Below are 24,642 nucleotides of genomic sequence, written 5' to 3' on the forward strand. Positions count from 1 at the left end.
TGGAGTTTTTTAAATAGACGAATTCTAGCAATAGTTATTCCGTGTTGATTGTTTTTTACAAATCTCTCTTTAGTATAATGGCCTAATCATTAATTTTATATGACATTTCAACAACCCGAGAACTATCGCTTTCAAACTTTTTCATACCCGACTCATTGAATTTGATTTTTTACAGATATTGCCATTTTTTCGCAAGATATGCAATGTCAAAAGTTCGCTCTCTTCGCAATCTGCAAACTTCAATATCATAATAAATAGCTATTCAGGTATTGGGCCATCAGGCCTAACTTATGTCCGAGTAGCTAAATTCGTTGTTTCACTATTAAGTTTAATATTGTTACACGTGTGAGATATTGTCATAAGTGAAACTATCGAAAATCCTTCAATGCACGTGAATAAAATCAGAAATTTTTTTTCTTCAAACTAAATTTTTCCTCTAGAGAGAAATTTTAGAGTCTGCACACCTACCGACTGGAATCTGAAGAGTGTTATTTTAGTGAGAAACCTTACTGAATGTTTCTTCTATTTGCATAATGTCATGATGATGATCCATATGTCATAATATTCGTACCAATCTGTTATTTAATGAACGATATTTATTATTAAGTGTAGATTTCCGTGGCAATAACTTGTGATTCAACTACTGGGACATGGGGATTCAGGTATTGAGACATGGACGTTTTTTGGATTCAACTACTAGGACATAGCTCTTACATAATAAATTCGTTTAGTTTGATGTTTGTTTAATATTTCTATAGCTGCAAATAATTGTTTTCGGTCAAATAAAGTTGGATAATCCTCTAGGATAATTCCTCTATGACCAAAATAACCAAATTTATTTTTATGCACGTTCTTTCATCGACTCTTCCTTAAAGAGTTAGCTACCGGGACATTGACCTTGTGTTTCAACATAGAGTTGAGGTTAATATATTTTGGCTTCCAAATGGAAGCATTGTAATCAGTCGATTTGCGGATTCTCTAATTTTGCTTGGAAATGATGTAGAATAGTCTGAAACGTAAAAATACAAAATTTGAGGACGATGTGTGTATGTGCGGGTGATCAACTTCGTCCACTTCATGGTCAACTTTTAGAAAATCGAACGAATAAAGGGCTAAAGTAATTCCAAAAAATCTGAAATTTTGTCAGATTATAGGTATTAATAAGGACTAACTCTAACTCTATGTTCAGGTTTAGCTCAATCGACCCAGCCGTTTTGGAGAAATGGACATTTGTTTCTGAATCGTTTTTCGCAAATATCTCGAAAACTATCCAACCGATTTCAACTTTTTTTTTTCAAAATATTCGTCTCGATGTCATCTATCTTGATCAATCAAAATATATACATCCCGTCGTACAAAGTTTTCGAGATATTTCAATTTTTTGGTTTTCCGCTAAGAAACCTGATACGCACTCTCCGTTTTCAAAAAATCAACGTATCAACCTGAAATTTGGCATAAAGTTTTTTATTATTACTACAATGTTTCGTATTGAAGATGAGCTGAATCGGATGATTAGTTTAGGAGATATTCAACTTTGTATCAAAAACCATTTTCCAGAATATCTAAAAAAAACTGCTCAACCGATTTCAATTTTTTTTTTTTCAAAATATCCATCTCTGTCTCCTATCTCAACTCTCAAAATATATATAGCCCGACATAGGAAGTTTTTGAGATATTTTGATTTTTCGGGGTCTTCCTACGTGCTCAGTTTTTCAAAAATCAACATATAAACTTGAAATTCGGCATGAAGTTTCCTCCTATCACTGCAATGTTTCGTATGCAAAATGGGTTGAATCGGATGATTAGTTTCATAGATATTCAACTTTGTATCTAAAGCGATTTCCTTGTTTTTATTGAAATCCTTGTATGCGCTCTAGACTGAGAAAAAAATGTAATTCTGCAAATCGACATTTGTTTCTATATCGTTCCTCGCAAATATTCGAAGAACTATCCAACCGATTTCAATTTTTTTTTCAATATTCGTCTCGATGTCTCCTATCTCAATCAATCAACAGTTGAATCAAGTATAAGTTTTCGAGATATTTCAATATTTCGGTTTTTCGCTAAATATCCCTGTACGCACTCTCATTTTGTGGATAATCAATTTATCAACTTTGAAATTTATCATGAAGTTTCCTCTTTCCATTACAATGGTTCCCAAGATGGGCTGAATCGGATGATCAGTTTTGGAGATATTCAACTTTGTATCCAAAGCGATTTTCTTCTTTCCTTATTCTAATTGAATTCATTGAGTCCAGATAAATTCCTTAATTTTTCGTTATTTTCTAATACTTATTGCTATTTCTTCTCTCCTTTTCCCTCGGATTCAGTTTCGATTGCTTCATTCAATCCTATATCTCCATGGTAGCTAACTTGGCCAGGACCATATACATGCCATACCAGATCTCTGTCGTCTATACAATTCCGATATCCAGTTCTCCTTCTTGGATTCTCTCATTAGCACAGCATTGTGGATATACATCAACTGCGGATTCAGTCATTTATGGGACATTCCATGTCAACTCAACCACCCTGAATTGTTCGGGTTCTCAGAATCCTGAATTGACATGCTCGCAATCAAGTACTAGATAAGTACATGCTTTCCCTAAATTTTCATTTCTTTAACATAACTTGCTTGTCTACAATATGTCTCAAAAGCTCAAATTTTTGAAAAATCATATCTCGTGAACAAATTGACGGATTTTAATAAATAAAAAACGATTTATTTTCGTTTTTTCATGTACTATATGAAAAAAATACACCAGTACTGCGAGGGCAAGTAATAACCCATTTTCAGAAGTTTGAATTTGTAAAATTTCACTGTTACGCAGAGGCCAGTCGAAAATCAATTAATTCTTCTTTTTCTCGATAGATAACAATAATTTTTTCAGTTTTTTTCAATAATTTTCCCAATTTTTTCAGAATATTTTGAAATGTGATAACGATATAGAGATGAGAAAAACAATTTTTTTCCATGAAAAATTCTTCTTTTTCGACATTAACGCCTATAATTATGCAAATCACATATGAAACTCACCACTTACTCCTGTATCATATATTTTTACTCAATGCATAACGCAACTCCATTGTCAAATTGAACTAAGTAAAATATGATAGTTTTAATACCACTTAAATTGATGAACCTCTATTTCGAGAAAGAAAATACGACTTAAAAATCTTCAATTTTCATGTCAGATCGCTAGGTATATATAAGAAGTTAATGCTTTCGTCGACTCTTCTTCGGAAAAATTTCTCCACTAGCCACTGCTGAATATCTTTTAATTAATAATTGTCCATCTTCTCCAGGGATGAAGCCATGATTTTTTTGGATGGCTCGAATGGCCTTCGCACTGTTGAATCTTTGTTTTAAGCTGTCCTGGATAACTTTGTGTTCTTCTTTACTATAAAAAAAATACATCAAGATCTTTGAAGTGATCTTTCGCCCAGCGAAACAGACCACTAGGTGTGAGGATAGGTTCCCCTTAAGTTATCTGCAGACTCCTTCGCCTCGCTCCCTTCTTCAAAACTGCGCCTACTCCATCACATGCCGTTTTACCATATACAGTCGTATGATAATGAGCTTCCGCTTCAATTCCAAAATCATCTTTGTGGGACAAAAGATTTGCGATTTGGTACCGATTCTTATAATGTTGTGCAGCTCCATCGGTAATATAAATCAATTTTGTCACCACCTCACAGATTTTTCTTATGTGCTCTATCAAAATCTTTTGCATCACGTAAACCGCAGCAGTATCGTGGACAAGACTATCAGATAGAAGGACTAGACTTTGATGGCAAATATCACTCCCCTGACGATAATAATAGACCACTGTATGTACAGTGCAATGGTCATTATTATAATGAATTGATTGAGCTGCATTCTGAGAAACGAAGGAATAAATCTCGGAGAAATCACGCTGAACCAAAATCTCTCCTTCAACTAAATTCTCTTTTCGCTCTTTCACATAGGCTGTTTACTCAGTGGCAATGAAATGATGAGATTTCAACACTTTCAATCGTTCACAAAGTAAATCAATGAATTCTCTTGCTGGGAGTTTGTGTCTGCAATGTTGCTCTATCAGTTTGCCACGTTTTGAATTCCACAATTTCAATCATAGCGTAGTTACAAAGTAATTGTTTCAATTCAAGTGATAGCACATCAACTCCCGGACAGTTTTGGCATTCATCTAAATGGCACGCAGGCATTAGATTGGAACACATGAGCTTCGCGAGACAATCTTTGTAGTTCGTAAGAGGAAAAATTGAATCTTCTGTGAGAGTAGAAATATTGATGGCATCCAACATCAATTTGCAGTTTTGGTGGTACGTACAGACGCAGACAACGTGCGTACCACTCGTTCCTCCCAATACACAATGTTTCGGTTTCAACTCCGCAAACTTACTGAACCCCATAGGAGATTCCGGATGAGAAGTTTCATATTGTTGATGCAGATCTGCCAAATTTTCAGGTAGCAGCCTTTATTGCGTAATTTTCTTCTCGTCGTTGATTCTAACGGATACTTTATCTTTGATTCCTGGCATAATTCGACTGTCATTCTCGTAAAACGTGTGGACTTTCTCAATAGTTTCATCTGGTAATGATTTTCCTATTTTCGCGACGGCCGAAGCGAATACTCCTCTCATTTCTCTCAATTTTTTCGCTCTCTGAGCCATGTGTCTCGTGGCTCCAAATTCTTCACTCACTTTCCGAGTATTCCATGACAATGGAGCGACTGTCAAAATTTGTAGACGTTCAGCGTATTCCTCCGTACTTTCAAATTTTTCTTTCAGGCCATTCAACATTTCTTCCAGCTCAACTTCTCGAGGAGAACGTGAATGTTTTACTTTTCTCTTGCTCACTTCATTGTCTGAATCTTCATCGACTCAGAAATCGTCGATTTCCATTGGGCCATCGAATGCTTCGTTGAATCCATTATTATTAGGATCTACTTAATGGAAAGAATTGCCAGATCTCAATGAACTGTTTGTGATGTTACCGATAGAAATGTCCGCCACAAATGGTGTAAGATTTGAAGAGTACCCGGAAGAGTCATCGGAGCCTCCAGTCGCTGTTGAATCAGATATAGGAGGGAAGGCTTCGATGTATGGATGAAAATTAGAAGGTGATGGGCTAGGAATACAAGTGGCAGTTTTCTTTGTACAGTTGATACACATTCGTGAATTCGCCGGCAAGGATGGAAATTTTTTCCGTAACGATTCCGAAATTACACGTAGACCTTTTCCAATGTGACCTCTCTCTCCAGGGGCGCGCATTTGTCTAGCACATCTCTCGGCATGGGTCATCTTATGAAAAAAATGAGTTGATCAGTCCTATGGATAGATTAATATTAGATTAATGAAGCCATCAATATGGAATTAGTAATGAAGACCATTGAATCTATTCCAACATTCTTATAAATGGGCCCTTTATCTCAGAAGGGAGTGAAGATCATGTGGTGACTCTATATTTAGCGCTCAACAAGTCCACAACAAGGATTGTATGTACACATTCTTTCATGAATGTACTTGTGACTATGATAATTTATTATCCATTGAAAACTAAAAATGAACTCCTCCTATTTTATAACTTCTCCACTGGCACATTACAGACAGACAGATTACATACCTCGATCCAAATTGACGAACAACTGAAGGAGAATAACGATTCAGTTAATTCAAGAGGAAAATTCAGTGTGTTAAATTTCTACAGGAAATTTAACACACTTAACAGAGAATGAGGGATGATGTTGCAGGAGCAAGAGTTTCAGGACAACTAATTAGATTCGTACTCATTGTAACCCTTGGAGGTTGTATGGAAACACGATTCCGCGAAATCTGTAATTTTTCAGACCGCTTACGTCCTCCTCCCCCTTTCACCCCCCATGACAGCGTATTATATTGTGTTTGTAATTTGTGAATCGCAATCCGATTGAAAGTGTACGACAAATACAAGGTCTTCTTCCAAGAACAATCAGACGTTTAATTTTCCTGGCTGCGTGTCGTATTATTTTTCATTTCTTTACGCTCATCAAGGGCGAGAGTTGACGCTGGCTGAGTCAATGATACAGTGGAAAAATTTAACACACGTGGGATTCGAACCCAACTGAACGAATTGCGAGTTCTTCGCCCTATTATTGACTGAGCTATTGCAAGCTTTCGATTTCTACGACATCTTCATAACGACTTAAGAATTTTTAAACATCGGTATTCAATTATTAACATCGCTAACATCACTATTAAAAATTTCTATCTGAAATTTCCGGTGTACTTTCCCACAATTTTTAGCAAATTTAATTTCTACTGAAATTTCAAGGAATTCCTATAAACTATGAATTTCAATTGCATTTTCCCCTGAAAATGAGTAACAAATCAGGAAATTCCGGTAAATATATACAGGAATTTTCAGGACATCAACGCTGAATGCAATTTAGGGGGAAAAATCATGAAATTTCAGATTTCAGAAAAAATTCATTGTAATTTCAAATAAATTCAGGAATTTTCGTCTTTGTGGTAGTTAAAATTCTGGAATTTCACTGAATTTTCAGGGAAACCTGAAATTTCATTTTTTTTCTCTAACAGAGTAGGGATCTGATGAGAAAATTTATGGGTTTTGGATAACATTTTTCCCCAAACTCAGTGTTCATTATTCAAAATAATGTTAAAACAATTATGCTCCTCCTATTTTTAGGTCTGCAATGTAGTTATATCATTGGTTATGTGGATGATTCACCATACGAGTATGAGCGATGGATTGACAATGTGATTTTACTAATTATAGCCGTTAATGTCGAAAAAAAAATTTATGCAAGAAAATTTTTTTCCTCATCTCTGTATCGATATCACATTTCAAACTGTCCCGAAAAAATTGGGGATTATTATTATTTATCAAGAAAAAAGAGAATCAATTGATTTTCGACTGGCCCCTGTGTAACAGTGGAACTTGAAAAATTAAAACCTCTGAAAAAGGGTCGTGTACAATTCTTGGCGGAGGAGTAAGCCGGTGGTCCATTGCTTGACGTTGTCAAATTGATGTTTTTCTTTTTAAATTATAAATTAAAATACAGTTTGTATAATGACGTAATGATCCACATAATTACAAATGGATTTGAGGAAGTGGATTTGAGTATTTTTCACCCAGAGTATTTCAAAAGGTGAAAAATTAGTTAGCTGTCACGTTAGTAACGTGAAAGAGATGATCGGTGGAAATCATCGCCAAATAAGTGATTGGGTATTAAGAGAAACATCTAGTGCTCAAAGTACTGGAAAAAAAGAAAATGTTTATACGCCAACTATCGAGGTAATTATTTTTCTCTTCTCATCATCGAATAATCCTTATGAATAACTCTAAACTCCTCCATTAAAATATGAATATAATTTACAATTTCACAGATAGATCAGAGGAACGGGCGTTCAATACTTGGAACCAACTGCACGTGTAAAGCTGGGCTCCTGCAATGTAAACATGCTGCTGCCTTGTGTATTTGGGTGAATACCGAGCACACGTTATCCAAAACAGATTTACCTATGATTTGGAACTGCCCCCCAGAACAACAACTCGAAAAATATCGCAAAGGATGCACGATTGATTCTCTTTTTCCATCAGATGAAGGGAATATTAACAATAAAGAAATTTATAACTTCAAGGATCCCGAGAACGTGTCTGAAGTTCATCGTCAGGAGAATTGTTCAATGATCAACACGGTTCCAGCCGAGGAAATTTGCATTAATCAAAAAGAGGAGAGAGCAAGATTGAAAGGACAGCATGAATCGTTTTGTCGTAAATTATTTTCCAAATTGTTGGATTTACAAAAGGCAGGAACTTTCAAGGTGTATAATGCTTACGAACATGTGACACTTGCTGATGGCCAACGTCAATTGGTGAACCTTGAGTGCCCTGCAAGGTAGTCCTCGTTTTATTCTTCCAAAATTGAGGTGAACGAAGAGAAATGGATTGATGTTTGCTTCCACTCTTTGCATCAGTCTCAAACATCTTCATGGTTCAGAGAGCGCTCTATGAGGATTACTTGCAGCCAAAAGGTCCATCAAATTAAAACCAGGCGTAAAGACTTCGAAAGTTTGGCAGTTAAGTTCAAGAGAGACTCTGATAAGAGTGGTGGAACAACACACAAGGCCATGCAATATGGTTTAATGATGGAACCCATTGCAAGAAACATTTTTGCTACTCTTTCTCAGCTACAAGTATATGAGACGGGTTTAGTCATTTCTCTCCAACCTTTCCTGGCATGCAGCCCCGATGGGTTTATTTGGAATGGCATGGCATTCGAACTTTTTGAAATTAAATGTCCTTATTCCTGCGAGCACTCATTAATTATTGATTAGCAGAAACGTCGGAGTAACGTTCAATATCTAAAGTTTAATGATGAAGGGGGACTCACATTAAACACCAGTCATCAATACTATACACAGATACAGGTATCGATGTATGTAGCTGCTGTCAAACTCTGTCACTTCTTTGTTTATTGCAAAGCACAATGGGTACATTTGCGAATTCTCCGTGATGAAGAGTTTCTGAGTACACTTATCCCAAAGATTGAGCAGTTTTATTTCACTTATTTTATCCAATTACTCTCAGATGATAGCGGGACCAAAGAATTGCTGGAGTGATAATATTTATAATAAGCAACAAAAGGTTGTACTTATTAGTAATAGTTGCTTTATATTGGTCATATTTGTTACAATTTTATAAAAATAAAATTTACGTTACTTTGCTGGATATACGAGACCAATTTTTGCATTCTTTAAGAGCTTTCATCTTCAATACGAATGAGTGGCTCTTTATTATTCCCAAGGACACAAGCCACGTACATAACTTTATCAATGTAATTTAACAATTCAATAGAAATGTGTCGCAAAATTCCGAAAATTTTCACGCGTTGGATGGCTCGTTCTACGTGGATTCTCACTGAAGCTATAGAATAGGCTTCTCGGACCTCCTCCACTGTAAATTGTGGATTCGTAGCAAACGGTGGTATAACCAGCACATATTGACGTTCCAAGAGGGCAGTCTTGATTTGAGGAAATCCCTTATATGCCATTATTTCATCATCGGGCTCCACCAGTGCTATGAATCCAGAATGATTTACAATAAATCCATCAGTGGGTCTACCGCCATAGGCCTTTGAAATGGAAGTAATCATCCCTGAGGGACTGATGCCAATTAGAAATCTTACAGTGAAGCCAGATTTATAGGATGAATACATTTGTACTCGTTGCTCGACAGTTGGTGGAGTGTCAGAGGGGAGTTCAGTGCAATCTATAATAGCCCGACATTGTGGATAATTTGTAAATGCTGAAGGCATCGTTTCTTTAACTGCTTCTCTGGATGGCCAGAAAATCCACGTCTTTGTCTTTTCATACAGCGTTTCTAGTACATTATGAAATATCTTTGAAGCACTAGTTTTTGAAACTTTAAAAAAGCACCCAATTGCTCCAAAGTTTAATCCAAGCTTCATTTTCATTAGAAATAAGAGCAGTCTATTTGGTGCATCTAGAGTTCTATAATAAGCCGGTTGTGCCATTTCCTTTGGCCGGATAAATGGGAGTAAAATATAGAAAAATGATAATGTGATTCCTCCGAGTTGCTTCATTGTCGTATCATCTTTAATATCCTCGAATCCTAAGAATCCGATTTTCGGTGGACAGTCTGGATCAACTCGGATGGTCCGACTTTTTTTAGGTATAAGAATTGTCATTCTTTCCTTGGATTTTGTCGCCACAACAATGTCTACTTGAGTAGAAACTTCCATCGTTGCACTATCTTGCCAACAATACAATGTTGATAAGCCTGAACTGGTTGCTGATTCCTCATCGTCCAATATAGGGTCGATTTGAACAGTCATTTCATGACATTGTGGAGGTTTGTCAACTGTCGTCTCATCTACTTCGAGTATTCCTCCATCTGCATCTTCTGAAACCATATTTTTGAATTTATTTATCTATTCAGTTTTATATTCATCCCCAATCGAACTTACTACAAGAATTGTCGACTGACGCATTGGCATCTACTCGATTCCTCCTATGCAAAGACCTCTCTGTTCATTTCGAATCCGGAGTTTTTTTTTTTATAAACAGGAGGGAAAAGTGTCGGATTGTACGCCTCGTTCAAAGGATTACTGGATTTTTCACCTCCACGAAAATGTAAACTGTAAATTCTGGAATTGGCAGTAGGCTGCGATGGTTTTCCTCCTGGGCTAGAAGAAAATCATTATAGCATTAATCTAAATAATTTAAGTATTTCTTTGGATAGATCATTAATGCATGTTTTTTCATACGCATTTTTTCTTTACAATAAACAATCCTTAACCTGAAAAATATGGGAGCTACTTACTTCGTACGACGGACAGCTTTGATCCACTTATTCTTTCGTTCCAATTCCCATGGACGGTTCGGAAAAGAATAAAAATGCACTTTTTCGTTTCTTCGTTCGACACTTTCACAACCCACAACACAACAATTACGATTAGACAATTTTTTTTTATTATTCGAGCAATTATTGACAGGCTCCATTCTACATGCGTTATATGGGATTGGCGTAATCCGTCACCCAAGAGTTGCGACTTTTCCTCACTCGCTGGCGCCACCAGAGATATTTGCCTAGCGTGTAGCACATGAAAAAATGAAAAAAATCGTTTTTTATTCATTAAAATCCGTCAATTAGTTCCAGCCCTAGCGGACCCAGTGGAGAGTCCAACTCTCTATTTGTTCCACGATTAGAAGTAGAGAATGGGTAGAGACCCATTCTCCACTTACTCTCAGATTGTCTACTCTTCAATGCTTTGAGAGAGTAGATAGCTGAGGCGAGGGATATGCTGACCCTTATTAACTATGGCCCTTGAGAAATTTAACCCTCTAACCGACTGACCCTTGTACTTGGGACCTGTTTGAACTCCCAGAGCTCAAACTTTTGGACCCTGGAATGTTTTCAGCTGAAAATACTCTGATTTCATTTGAATTTTTTTAATTGGATCTTTGTAACCCTTATAATTTCAGACCCTTAAATTGGGACTCTCAATAATTCTGACCCTTGAAAATATTGAAAAGTGCAACTTTTGACCCTTAAACCTTCAGACCCTTAGACTAGTCGTACTATCTACTCTCTACTCTTGTAGAGAGTAGATAGTTGGGAGCGGATGCGTGGTGGGGGCTACTCTCTACTGTCTACTCGTCTAGAGAGTAGATAGTTGGCGGTAGGTGCTTGGTGGGGGCATTCAGACCCTTATTTTTGAGACCCTTATCGTTCCTCATGGCCCGTGAAACTTGACCCTCAATAGTGCTGACCCTTGAAAATGATAACAGTTAAATTTTTGACCCTTAATATTTCTGACCCTTAGACTAGTCGTACAATCTACTCTCTACAACAGTAGAGAGTAGATAGTACGGCTAATCTAAGGGGCCGAAATTTTAAGAGTCTAAAATTTAACTCTAAACATGTTCAAGGGTCAGCACCATTTAGGGTCAAATTTTTAGGGTCATGAGGAGCGTTAAGTGTCTAAAAAATAAGAGTTTGAATGCCCCCACCTCGCACCTACCGCCAACTATCTACTCTCTAGACGCGTAGAGAGAGAGTAGCCCCCACCACGCATCCGATCCCAGCTATCTACTCTCTACAACAGTAGGGAAGGTTTGAGGGTCAAAAATTGCACTTTTCAATATTTTCAAGGGTCAGAATTATTGAGAGTCCCAATTTAAGGGTCTGGAATATTAAGGGTCTGAAATTATAAGGGTCACAAAGATCCAATTAAAAAATTTCAAATGAAATCAGAGTATTTTCAGCTGAAAACATTCCAGGGTCCAAAAGTTTGAGCTCCGGGAGTTCAAACAGGTCCCAAGTACAAGGGTCAGTCGGTTAGAGGGTCGAATTTCTCAAGGGCCATAGTTAATAAGGGTCAGCATATCCCTCGCCTCAGCTATCTACTCTCTCAAAGCATTGGAAAGTAGATAATCTGCCCTGTCACCCCAACTCTCTACCCATTCTCTACTTACTCTCTAATCGTGGAACAAATAGAGAAATCACCGTACTCTCTACTGACTCTCACATAGGTCCGTTAGGGCGAGATATGATTTTTCAAAAATTTGAACTTTTGACACATGTTGTAGACAAACGATTGATGTTGAAGGAACAAAGGTTTACGGAAAGCATGTACTTACGTAGTACCTGACTGTGAGCATGTCAATTCAGGATTTTGAGAACCAAAAAAATTCAAGGTGGCTGAGTTGACATGGAATGTCCCGTATATATTGCCGATACGCTACCGCGTATCTCGATTATTAACATTGTGATTATTTAAAATGAATGAATTTGTGTAAGAAAATTCGAGGGAATGGTCTCTCCTCATTCTGATAGTTCAGTGATTCCCAGAATGAGATGATTTCCTGTGATTTTCTCCCAAGGAATTATAATAGAAATGATGATTGCTGGGAGCGTTGGGCATCTGTCTATAATTGCAGTTTTCTACATGAAGACTTGTATTTTTAGATCCTCTTGTTTAGCTTCGCAATAATGTAGAATGGTACGGAATTGAAAAAAACACTTCCTAAGATTATGTATGTCTGCGCGGGTGTCCAGCTGATATTCAACTTTTAGCGAATCAAAGGTTTGAAGGCGTAGAAAAATTCAGAAAAGATCTCGAGTTTTGTGAGATTATAGGTATTAATCAAGACTAACCCTCAGCTTGACTTCACCACAATCGACTCAGTTGTTTTGATGAAATTTTTGCTCATAAACGTTTTTTTGAAAATATCTCGAAAACTATCTAACCGATTTCAATTTAAAAAAAAAATATTCGTCTCGGTTTTCTATCACGTTCTTCTTCAATGCCATCACTAAGAACGGAATGCATTTGAAGAGAAAATGGGAGTGAAAAAAAAAAGAAGAGCAAGAAGCAGTGCAAGTGGACAAAGAACAGAGACTAACCAAAGCCGCCGATAAGAAAAAGAAGTTACAAATGAGAAGAGAAAAAGAATGAAGAGGACTGAGGAAAGAGTAATACCATAAGACACGTACCAAAAAGAAAGAAAATGAACTGGAATAAAAAACTATATTAGGATAGTGAAATGGATTCATTTTGACGGACACGAAAAAATTCATGTTAACACTGGAAATTGTGCTGCAAAATAAAAGAATTTTTCGGGGTAAATCAGAAAGGAATTCCGTACAGCGAAAATTACAGTGTTTACAGGTGCCTTTTTCCAGATTCATCGAAACCCTTTTTATTATGCTGGCACATTACTGTTTCTGGTATTTTTTTTCTCCGTGTATAGTAGGTTGACGTGGGAATGAATACTTGCAGTGCGAAAATCGTTACGATAAATTGAATAAAATAGTGAAAAAAAAAATGCGAATGAAAAAAGTCAACCAGAATGAGGAAAAAAAAACTTGAAATTAAAATCAAGAATGATTATAAACAAATTAGGATTTACAAATTATTTCATGAAAATATTATGTTCAAAGCGCCAATGGCGGTAGCTGGGTGCCTCATCATTAGTTTCATTATCCAATAAAACTCTCGCAATGGACGACTTCATCTCTTCAGATTTCATCGTGACTTAGGTTTTCTTCAAATTTTTTGCAAAATCCAATTTTGTTACGCTAAAAACCATTCGAAAGCCCACCATCAATTTATTGATGGCGAAGAAAGTATCAAAAAATTGATGAGTGAGATGTTCACTGCCATATGCTCGCTGCCCCTTGCTTGTTTTTTTTTTCATTCAATCCCTCCTTTACTAATTTCAGTGAAAACATGATCCCTGCAGACCAGAAATTGAATCGAATTAATGGAGCATTTCCAAATGTAACTCAATTAACAATGGCCCACATGAATTACACCTGGAAGGACATCGAAGCGTGTATATTAATGTTCCCAGCTTTGCGGATACTATCTGTGCCATTTAATAAGGCCAATACTCTAGACATGCCGATAAGTAATTCTCCGCTAGTGAGACTTGAAACAGTAACCCTGGAAGGAAATTCGATAGCCGATTGGGAGGAGGTTCTGAAACTGGCTTGTTTAGAATGGTAAGTAATATTGATTTTTAGACTCACCCATAAATCAATGAATCAATGTAACCGTTAAAAAATAATCAGAAACGCGATTCTTCAGCTTGGAGAATCTCAACTTGAATTCTAACGTAATCGAGAGGATAACATTCTCGAATGATGGGGAGGGAGGAAAAACGAGACTATTTCCAGCATTAAAGCACATTCATTTATCCAGCAATTTGATATCAGATGTAAGTTATTTCAAGAAAATTACTTTAAAACATTTTGAACAAATTCCTTTCGGCCAAACTACGGTCATATAAAAGCAACGAAAGACGGAAGCTAAATTATAAAAATCATTTGATGATACAAGTGAAAAAAAGGTCACTTTTGTACGCTTCGCGCACCTAGAACTATCCTTTTCTCATCAGTATAATAAAATATCGTGCGATACATATAAAAAAATGTTCCCTCACACTCGCCAACGACTACTTTTTTTTCACTTGTATCGTAATATACTATTTCCGTTTTTCTTACGTTTTCCAGTGCTAATGCACGCTTCTGCACAACGGTTTGTCTCATTTATCTACAGAAAAAAATACAAAAGCATAAATCATCGACGGGGATGGCTGTGGTTAGAGTGTGGGATTGGCATGCGGGGGACACGGGTTCGATTCCCGACTTGGGGGGGCAGGGATTTGTGTCATTCTAAATCTCACGGTTTCATTGTCGAGCGGAACATTCGGTGCTGTTGTTAGCGACGTTTTCAGCAATTTGACACTACAGTACGTTTGCCGTAAATAATGGTAGATGAGAAAAAGTTCATAGTAAAAATTATTCATCAGAAAACAATTTAGAAGATGCATCACTTCACAATTTGACAAATTGAAAAATTGACCAAGATAACTTGGATTTCATATCACGTTGGATAGCAATTGAGGTTATTTTTATTCATTTTCATTTAACATATTCGTATTCAGGGACCCCAAAACATAAAGTCCAATGATAAAATTCAATGCACCTAAAAGTGTATACGGGACCGATCACAGCGTATGGACTATTTCCGGTTTTTACGATTTGTTTCCTTATTCTCACCCCCAACCCCGTGTACTGCATTCGCCGAAGAACAAGGGAAAACCTCACTTGAAGGAAAAACCTACCCAGGTACAATCGTCTCCTGTGAGACTCCCTCTCGATAATGAAACCGTGAGATTTAGAGGTCACAAATTTTGGCCCTTCCAGCCGGGATGGGCCCCCCACATGCTAATCCCACACTCTAAGCACGCAGCCACCGCCATCGGTAATAATTTTCAGTATTTGGAGTTGTTGATTAATTGCTATAATACGTTGTTTCATGAAAATAATAAATATTTTGGATTAAATTTTCGAGGCACTTAATGGAAAAATTAGTGGAAGCTGTCTTTTTTAGTTCAATTATTCCGAGTAAACTAATGGAAATCCGGAAAATTGAGATGAATATGTTACTAAATTTTGAATGAACTGAAAATTACGCGTAATTTGGTACTAAATATTCAACTTTTGGCTAAAAATTGAAATAATCATAATACTATTAATAATACTAAGAATAATAATAATTCAAAAAATTCATATCATCCTATAGTATAATTTTTTTAAATTATGAAGAAAAAAATTAGTCCATACGCTGTGACATGTTCTGTGTCCAATCCGAGGTCCATTGAGTTTTTTCATTGGACCTTATGTTTTCCAGGTCGCTGATCATGAATCTGATAACCGCTTTTGCCAAATGTGGTTAGTTTTGTTTATTTATAACAATTTAATTGTTTATAACGCCATTACGCAAAAACGGTTAGAGCTACGAAAAAAAGTTTCAAACAAAAAATATTCCTCGTCTAAAAATACAAATATTTTGTCCTATAAAGTTTCTTCCTAGCTCTTATAGTTATTGAGATATCGATCCTGAAAATAGGCGCGGAGCGCGGAGACGCGCGCGCGCGGCCCGCTCCGCACTCCGCCCACGCTACAATAGAAACGGTTGGAGATAGAGAAAAATAGTTGAAATAAAAAATGTTCATTATGAGAAAATACATAACTTTTGTTGTATAACATTTTGTCATAAGTCCAATAGTTAACGAAATAATTCCATGTAAACAAGCCACAACAACCTCAATTGCCCTTTCCCGCGATACAAAATACAAGTTATCGTATCCCATTATTAAACTTATCGGATTGAAATTTACCACAACTTTTAGATCATTCCATGACGAATAATTTTCATCTAGAACATTTTTCTCTGTGTGCATTATTGACGCTAATATTTGGAGCTAACGATGGCGCGTCGTGTCGGAAATGCCGCTTACAGCATTAATAGTTGCCTATTTGTATCCAATCATTTCATTTACCATTAGCGGTTTGAAAAAATGTTATATTATAAATTTTTCGTACTTTTTCATAACGAACGTTTTTTTCAAGTGGACAACTCCCGCGGCCACCTAGAGGACAATGGAATACTCGCCGGGCGTTGAGCGATGCTGTAAGCGGCATTTCCGACACGACGCGCCGTCGTTAGCTCCAAATATTAGCGTCAATAATGCACACAGAGAAAAATGTTCTAGATGAAAATTATTCGTCATGGAATGATCTAAAAGTTGTGGTAAATTTCAATCCGATAAGTTTAATAATGGGATACGATAACTTGTATTTTGTATCGCGGGAAAGGGCAATTGAGGTTGTTGTGGCTTGTTTGCATGGAATTATTTCGTTAACTATTGGACTTATGACAAAATGTTATACAACAAAAGTTATGTATTTTCTCATAAGGAACATTTTTCATTTCAACTATTTTTCTCTATCTCCAACCGTTTCTATTGTAGCGTGGGCGGAGTGCCGAGCGGGCCGCGCGCGCGTCTCCGCGCTCCGCGCCTATTTTCAGGATCGATATCTCAATAACTATAAGAGCTAGGAAGAAACTTTATGGGACAAAATATTTGTATTTTTAGACGAGGAATAGTTTCTGTTTGAAACTTTTTTTCGTAGCTCCAACCGTTTTTGCATAGTGGCGTTATAAACAATTAAATTGTTATAAATAAACAAAACTAACCACACTTGACAAAAGCGGTTATCAGATTCGTGATCAGCGACCTCGAAAACATAAAGTCCAATGAAAAAACTTAATGGACCTCGGATTGGACACAGAACATGTCACAGCGTATGAACTAAATATGAATTTGAAACAAAATAATACATATTTTCCTTGTTCAGTTTTCACCATGAGATTTTTGCTCTGCAAAAAAGGTTCTCACAAAAAATTCGATATCTCGCTTCAATTCTGAGATATTGAAAAAGAACTAACTTCCAAGAAATAGTATATGTTGTAACGAGTGCAAAAAACATTTTTTCACGAGTTACGAACAATATTTTTCATCACAGTGTGGCGGAAATTGGACTTTTAGGCACGCGGAGCGTGAAAGATAATTATTAAAAATTCTTTTTATATTTTATAGTTATATTTTCATATAATATTCAATTATATTCTACATAGGATAAACTAAGCTATGCAATGAAAAACGGTGACAAAAAGCGGTTACATGCTTTTTTTAAAAAGGGATTTTACTATAAGAAAATAAAAATAATACCAAAAATTGTGAGGCAACATTTTCAGTCGTTGATTGGTGGAATCGGTCATGTATTATATCACATTATACTGTACCATTATATTTTTTTCTTTTGAAGATTGAACTTGATTAATACTGCAGCTCCTGCTGAATATAATCAATGGCATTTGAAATTTCATGATTTTTCTCTTCTGAAAATTGTACGGCCGTATTTTGGTTACAAGGAGTTTATTCAAAATTTTCAATCGAAATGGTTGGATAAATTATGGTAAAACTGCTGAGGACTCCAAAATGAAGTCACACATTCTTTAAAACTTATCAATTTAAATAATTTATTTTAGTGGAGTTCTGTTACCGAACTAGAAAAACTACAAAATCTCGAGGACCTCAAATTTCGTGATAATCCAGTGTTGAATGCAGAATCTCCCGAAACAGCCCGACAATTGATTATCGCAAAAATTTCGAGACTGAAGGTGCTAAATGCGACAGAAATCTCAGTGAAGGAAAGACGAGATGCAGAGTACGATTACATGAAACTGTTTGCCAAGGAGTGGCTCCAGTTATCTGAAAATTGTGATATACCTAGGAGGGAATTCTTGGCGGTTCATCCGAGATTTCCAGCATTAGTCGAGAGTAAGAAATAAATACTATCAAGCATCCCAATTACTCTGATTTTAGGCTATGGTTATTCTAAATTTTATAATACGATAAAATCTTTAAGGCCCTGGTGGATTATCTTTCGAACGTGATCTTGGCTGTTTTTTTTATTTTGATAATCTGAAATGATCTCCAATTGGGATTCATTTTTACATAGCCAGTTTCCAACAATTATGATTGTACAATCAAAAAAAAGTTGAAAAAAAGCTGAACATTTTCAAAGAGCATTTTTTAATAATATTGGGAAATAAACCCAACAGGGAAGAAATTGCCAATTAATAATTTGATGTATCTAATGGCTGTTAGATCGTCATTTGTCACAGTAGTCAATGGCTGTCAGATCGTTAGTTACCATGATAAATTATCCATTCACTATTCCCTGTTTATCGAACTTATTTCTTAATTTTTATTAAAAACGCTCTTTGAAAATGTTCAATTTTTTTCTACTTTTTTTGATTGTACAATCATAATGTTTACGGACTCCTACGTGGTGTAAAATCTAATGTAAATTGTGATATATTTTACATTATGAAGATGGAAAAACAGTCGAGATAACGTTCGAAAGATAATCCATTCGGGCCTTAAATTTTTGAATCTTCACTAAATTTTTGGATTTGAATTTTTGTTTTACTTTTCAGAGTATGGTGGTCCAGAGATAATAAATTGCAAAGCTGATGAGATGAAATCTGATGTAATAATTATAGAATTTGTCAGTATGAATGATTCATTACAGGGAAAATGTGTGAAAAGAAAAGTATTGAAGGAGATGGACGTTCAAAAGTTAACAGGAATCGCTCAACGATTATTTAAAATTGGTGGAAAAATTCCAATATTATCATTTGTACAGTCGAAAGTAAGTGAATAACAGCAGATAAATTCAACACGAATTTAGACATCTTTTAATAAATCAGATTTTATCAGAGATTTTTGGATAATTTCTGGCAAATTCATTGATTGATTTTCTATTATTCCAGTTATCTAGAGAAGAAATCCCTCTGGACAAACCTCTTCAACAACTGAAATACTACTCAATCCAAAACGGCGACAGAGTATTGGTGCGTTGGTGACACGTGCTGATAAAAATTAAACTAGAATCTAAAATAACAAAAATTAAATAAATGATTATCTCAACTAAAGAACAAATTGTCGCCGTACTCATTCTTACTAGTATTATTTTTTTATTAAATGATAAAATAATTTTATAAAACTATCAATCAATATTTTGTAATTAAATACTTTTTTATATTACAAATATGCCACTGGTATTAATTTTGCTGAGCTTTCTCTTGAATTTTATTACTCTCTTCTTTCTCGAGTTGTTCTTTCGTTAATAATGATAATCCAAGTTGGTCTTCTCGATTGAACGGCTGGGCCATTTGTCTCAGCCATCTTTTTGATATCTAGAACATGACATTACATTTAGATGAAAATATCAAGGGTATTTTTCGTGCAACCAATCATCTGTGAGAGAAATATCTCGCAATGAATTTATCAAGATCAACTTCTGTTTTTTTCTGAAGCAATTTGTAGAATACTCTCTTATTACACATTTATTCTAGAGTTTACACTTAACTTTTGTTCTTCATCATGTGACCACTGAAGTAGTTTTTATCAAGAAAAAATTACCTGAATAGCTTCCTCAGTTGATAAATTACATAAATTATCGGTCAGATGTTCCTGGATCCATTTAGGCAGTTTACTTCGTTTGTCAGGTCTCGCGAATCTTTTATCAGCAAACACCATTATACCATAATCAGTTTTTCCTCTGATAGCTCGACCGACACATTGAGCTGCGTGTCTCATAGCATCGAAGGTCAAAAAATCATTCTCTCGTATCTGGAATGATTTCCATTACAATCGAAATTAAAAGTATAATTTCCTCGAGAAATTGATAAATTCCAGGTATTATTATATATTTTCAAATTTTCACTATATAAAATGAACTTTTATGCCTTCGTTGCCTTCACTAATGTTTTACTCCTCCCACTCACCTGAAACTGATCTCTCAAATACTCCAACCTGGCCTTCAGTATCCTAGACTGCGTATAAACATACGGAATACCAAACATAAGGACAGCCCTCCCTAGATGATGGTCGAAATCTACCCCCTCAGAAACCTTGCCCCTGGCCACAGACAACAAAACCGCTCCTCTTCCATTCTCACACGCCTTAATATAATTCATCAATGCCAGACTAGTCTCAGCCGAGTCCTGCGTCTCAATGAACAATAACTTGTGCCTCTGCAGCTGGTCCACAATCCCCTGATCATACCAAGCTGCAATCACCGATTCCATATAAAGGTATGAAGTGAAGAAGCAGACAAGTCCATCCGGTACAGTAGATGAAAACTCGACCAACAGCTGTCCATAGTTCCTGATAACAGCAACATCATCCCTCGTTTCATACTTGGACGAAATAGTCACTTGATCATTTCCCTTTGCAACAATCATAGGGAGCAGGCAGGGTCTAGTCAAAGTCATTGTGAACGATGACATGATCACAGGATGGAAGTTCAGAATCTTTGGGTACATATCCAACGGCGATAATGTTCCTGAAGTGATGATAACCGACTGAAACCTGTCGAAAATAGGTTTCATGGCAATAGAAGAGTCCATACAACTGAAATGCAAGACAGGATTCAGAACAGTCGGTGTTTTATCATCAAAGGGCTCCACAATTATGGTGAATCCACTAGTATAAGTCGAGACTAGCGTAGCAAGATGGGTGACAAGTACTAACGGTGAAAAATCAGTCAAATCCGTGATCTCCATTGTTCTCAATAACGAAGACAACCGTTCAGCACAGAATCTCAGAGGTTTTCGGTCAATACATACTTTTGTCTGAATGTCGTGGAGGAAGATTGATGGAGACTCCTGCACCACGTGTTGGACTCTCAGTCTTGTCTTTAGGTATTCAACAAAACGTTTTAAAAAGCTGACAAAGTGATCTGCGTTCCTAATGTTTCCTGGAATAACCTCCTCGAGGACTTCGTTGGGGAGAATTGGATTGGCCAGGATCACGTCTGTCTCCCTAGCGAATTGAACATCCTTCAGACCCTCCACCAGTCGTTGATATTCTTCTTTGAGTTTATTTGCATCCTCATTCTTCATCTCTGCGACTGTTTTCTCCAGGAGTTGGATGTTTGCTGTACATTTGTCCATGGTTCGACGATTGATTTTTACGCTCATGGAGTCGATGCAGACGTTGTCAATATTGTGGGCTTCGTCGAAAACGACGACCGAGGTCTTTGTGAGTTCTTTGGAGACGACGTCAGCTATCTTTGGGTCGAGCAGGTAATGGTAGCTGTAGACGATGATCTGGGCATGGAGGAGTGTGAACCTGGTAAGAAAATAGGGACACCAGTTGCGATCTCGCCCGTAGTCTTTGAGATCGTCGATGGAGTAGATACCAGGGGGCATCATGCGTTCGCGACCTTCCATGTCAAAACCCTCGAAATAGCTGCAGATTGGGGTAGTATCGTCGTAGTTATGGCGGGCTCGGACGTAGGAGGCGGTTAAAGAGTGACAGCGACCATCTACTATTTTGCCTTCTCGCTCTTTGCTGACCTTAAATATTTTTCACAAATGATTAGTCTAGTTTTGTACTTTCAAAATATTAATTTTGGTGAGGCTTTTCGTACATCTTTCTCAACATTTGAAGAATTTAAAATGTACTTCTTCGAATTTGATTACGTAGACAAAAAATCAATTTTTTGATTTTTCTGTTTTTTTAAAAATACATTTTGTGTTCCATAAGAGATAAATGAATGCAGTCGGGGTAGGAGAAAGGGGTGCACACAAATTTTTCAACTTTATTGACATCATGCCCAATCGAAAAGACTCCGAATTTTCGGCGAGGGTGTCAGATTTTTTTTATCTCCTCTAAAGCGCAAAATACAGTCAAACAATTATAAACCACATAAATTGATTTGTTTCGTGCTATAGAAATGGTACGAAAAATACAAAAAAAATAGTTTTTAGGTTTTTCAAATGTTGAGGAAATCATGTGAAGAACCTCCGCAAAATTTAAATTTTGAAGGTGCAAAATCGGACCAATACGTGGTAAAACCGTCCAAATATAAAATTGCATTAATTCATTCAAAGTATCATTTGATATTGAGGGATTGTGATATGAAGGAATTTCCCTATTCTTAAATAAAATTAGTATTGAGTATATTGTTTACCTCTGGATGTATACACATATTTTTACGTGAAGACAGTACCACCCCAACCATATTAGGTTTATTCTTGGTCTCCTTTTCATAATAATCCATAAGTCTCTTCAACTCTTCGAGAACTTTTTCAATCTCAGGCACCGTACGGGAGCAGTAAATTAACTTTGTGATAACTAGGGGGTTTTCCAACATGTAAGCCACTATCAACGATAATAGAGTGATAGTTTTCCCAGTGCCCGATGGCATCTCCAGTAGACAATGTCCCTAAAAACAACATGAGGTGTAACAATGTCGCTCAGTTCATGAGTGCGATTATCCTACAACAGTTCAATTCTTACCCTGGCATCCAGACCCTTCTTCAGCTCCAACATGTAAGCATACTGCTCTGGATAAATATAATCGTATGGAAAATATACGATTAATCCATCTACACTGATCCTGGAATGAAAATACCGGAAGATAATTCCAGAAAAAGTGGTATTGAAGATTATTCTCTGTGTAGTTCGGGGGGAAGAGGTATGAGAAGATGCCTCATAAGAATCTTTTCGTATAACAGAGGATCCTAAATCGAGGCTTCCAACATTTTTCTCTGAAGCTGTTAGTGTCGCAGGGATTCTCTACATTGAGGGAAAAATGAGCAAGTTTTCAAACAAATCTTCTTGGACCAAAGAAGTCACTAGTTAAAAATGACCAAAAACGAAATTTTTTGATTTGAATTTCAAAGTCCCAAATATGAATAATCCCTTTGCTTTGAACAACAATGAACTATTTGTTTTAATATCGGGCTTATCCCCAATTTACAAGATCGCTATCATATCACCATTATTTTATTTAAGAATTAATTTCTTATCTGTGATTACAGAATACTCAAAGTGAAAAACTTCTGTCCCTTGTTTTAGGCAAAACGAACATTTTTGAGGAGCAAAATACGTATGTGAGTATCGAATAATAATGAAGAAGTAGTGATAGAAATGGCATTTCTTACTTACACAGAAATTTTTACGACAAAATCTTCACTAGATGTAATTTTTTTGGTGACTTTGAACTTGTGATTTTTTTAATTCAAATAAGACTTGTTTAAGAAAATATGTTTTTTCACAGTGTAACTCATCTGATGACAAATTCACTACCGAATTGATAAACAGTGAGAAATCTACTTGATTCCCACTTGAGATTTAAAATAAAGGAATATTCCTTCAATGTTTGTGAAGACTTTTTTTTGAAACGAAAAATGGAAAAACTATTTAAAAACATGAAAACGTATAAAAATAAGCTATAGAAACCACACGATTTCAGTCTCCGTTACAGATTTAGCGATTTTTCTTGGAAACTAAACTAGAAGCTGAATCGACTTCACTAGTGAATTGTTCACATTGATTCGTTGAATTGCCTATAATTGAAGTACTCAACATTATCATGAGGAATTAACTCATGAATAAGAAGGATAGCGATTTACTATTACAAAATAAAAAAATTATTTCTTTTCATTGAAATCCAGAGATTCTGGTGATTCATGCAATTGTGATAGAAAAATTAAGTACCATTTGTTTTATTTTTGCGAGCTCACAATTTACGTGTATCATTTAGGCTGAAAAATAAAGCATTATCATAAGATGCTAATAATAATCCGTCAAAAATTGATACTTTCTTATATAAATTTATGAACAAAATGAGTAGTGCAAGTATAAAGACGTGATATTAAAAAATGGAGAACATTATATATATTAAAAAAAATTAAATGCATTCTACTCACTTCATCTTGATTTTTAAATGGACGCTTTCTTTCTTCCAGTCAACATTAGCTGACAATCACCCATAAAAAGAAAACAATTTAAATAACAATTGACAAAATGTCGTCTCTATTACGGCTAGAATGAAATGAAGGTTATTCCGGATTCATCTTTTCCTATTTCCCACACTACTATCCGTCGACCATCAACACAACGTCGTTCATCCTTTCAATCCTTCCAAAACATAAAATCCCTCACAATCTGTTCCAAAATCGTCTTAAATATCTCAACACCCTGCAAAAACTTGCAATATTCATTCACTTCATATTATTTATATACAACCCCAATGCGTAACATAACAATATTGTAATGCACCGGAACTATAGGTAGACTGCGCTGAGAGCGATGCGCTATTGCCACGTTAATGGCAAATGAATATCCCCGAATTAATCCACAATTTTCTAAATGACCCTAAAATAAACAAAAAAA

The 24,642-nt window shown here is 36.1% G+C and overlaps 3 protein-coding genes across 5 annotated transcripts; 1 reads left to right on the forward strand and 2 right to left on the reverse strand.

Moving 5' to 3' along the window:
- Positions 1 to 8,676: 8,676 nt before the first annotated feature.
- On the reverse strand, positions 8,677 to 10,533 carry LOC107044390. 2 transcript variants are annotated; one of them, XM_015266251.1, is made up of 3 exons: positions 10,349 to 10,533; positions 9,993 to 10,206; positions 8,677 to 9,928 (listed from the first exon to the last, which is right to left on the reverse strand). In XM_015266251.1, the coding sequence occupies exon 3, from the start codon at positions 9,858 to 9,860 to the stop codon at positions 8,760 to 8,762; it is 1,101 nt and encodes a 366-aa protein (XP_015121737.1). In that variant the 5' UTR covers positions 9,861 to 9,928; positions 9,993 to 10,206; positions 10,349 to 10,533; the 3' UTR covers positions 8,677 to 8,759. The 2 variants fall into 2 exon arrangements, with proteins under 2 accessions (XP_015121737.1, XP_015121736.1); XM_015266250.1 differs by having other exon boundaries at positions 9,993 to 10,211.
- Positions 10,534 to 13,467: 2,934 nt separating this feature from the next.
- On the forward strand, positions 13,468 to 19,528 carry LOC107044393 (tubulin-specific chaperone E-like). The gene is made up of 5 exons (XM_015266255.1): positions 13,468 to 14,035; positions 14,121 to 14,250; positions 17,934 to 18,225; positions 18,888 to 19,102; positions 19,224 to 19,528. The coding sequence occupies exons 1-5, from the start codon at positions 13,695 to 13,697 to the stop codon at positions 19,314 to 19,316; spliced, it is 1,071 nt and encodes a 356-aa protein (XP_015121741.1). The 5' UTR covers positions 13,468 to 13,694; the 3' UTR covers positions 19,317 to 19,528.
- On the reverse strand, positions 19,383 to 24,556 carry LOC107044391 (general transcription and DNA repair factor IIH helicase subunit XPD). Of its 2 annotated transcripts, XM_015266253.2 has the most exons (7): positions 24,177 to 24,556; positions 23,965 to 24,011; positions 22,762 to 22,861; positions 22,433 to 22,687; positions 20,241 to 21,815; positions 19,876 to 20,085; positions 19,384 to 19,649 (listed from the first exon to the last, which is right to left on the reverse strand). In XM_015266253.2, exons 3-7 carry the CDS (start codon positions 22,792 to 22,794, stop codon positions 19,515 to 19,517), a joined length of 2,208 nt encoding a protein of 735 aa, XP_015121739.1. In that variant the 5' UTR covers positions 22,795 to 22,861; positions 23,965 to 24,011; positions 24,177 to 24,556; the 3' UTR covers positions 19,384 to 19,514. The 2 variants fall into 2 exon arrangements, with proteins under 2 accessions (XP_015121738.1, XP_015121739.1); XM_015266252.2 differs by lacking the exon at positions 23,965 to 24,011 and having other exon boundaries at positions 19,383 to 19,649.
- Positions 24,557 to 24,642: the final 86 nt, after the last annotated feature.

This window comes from Diachasma alloeum, unplaced genomic scaffold, assembly GCF_001412515.2.
Source record: "Diachasma alloeum isolate Michigan unplaced genomic scaffold, Dall2.0 Dall_scaffold_00724, whole genome shotgun sequence".
NCBI classification, from domain to species: Eukaryota; Metazoa; Arthropoda; class Insecta; order Hymenoptera; family Braconidae; genus Diachasma; species Diachasma alloeum.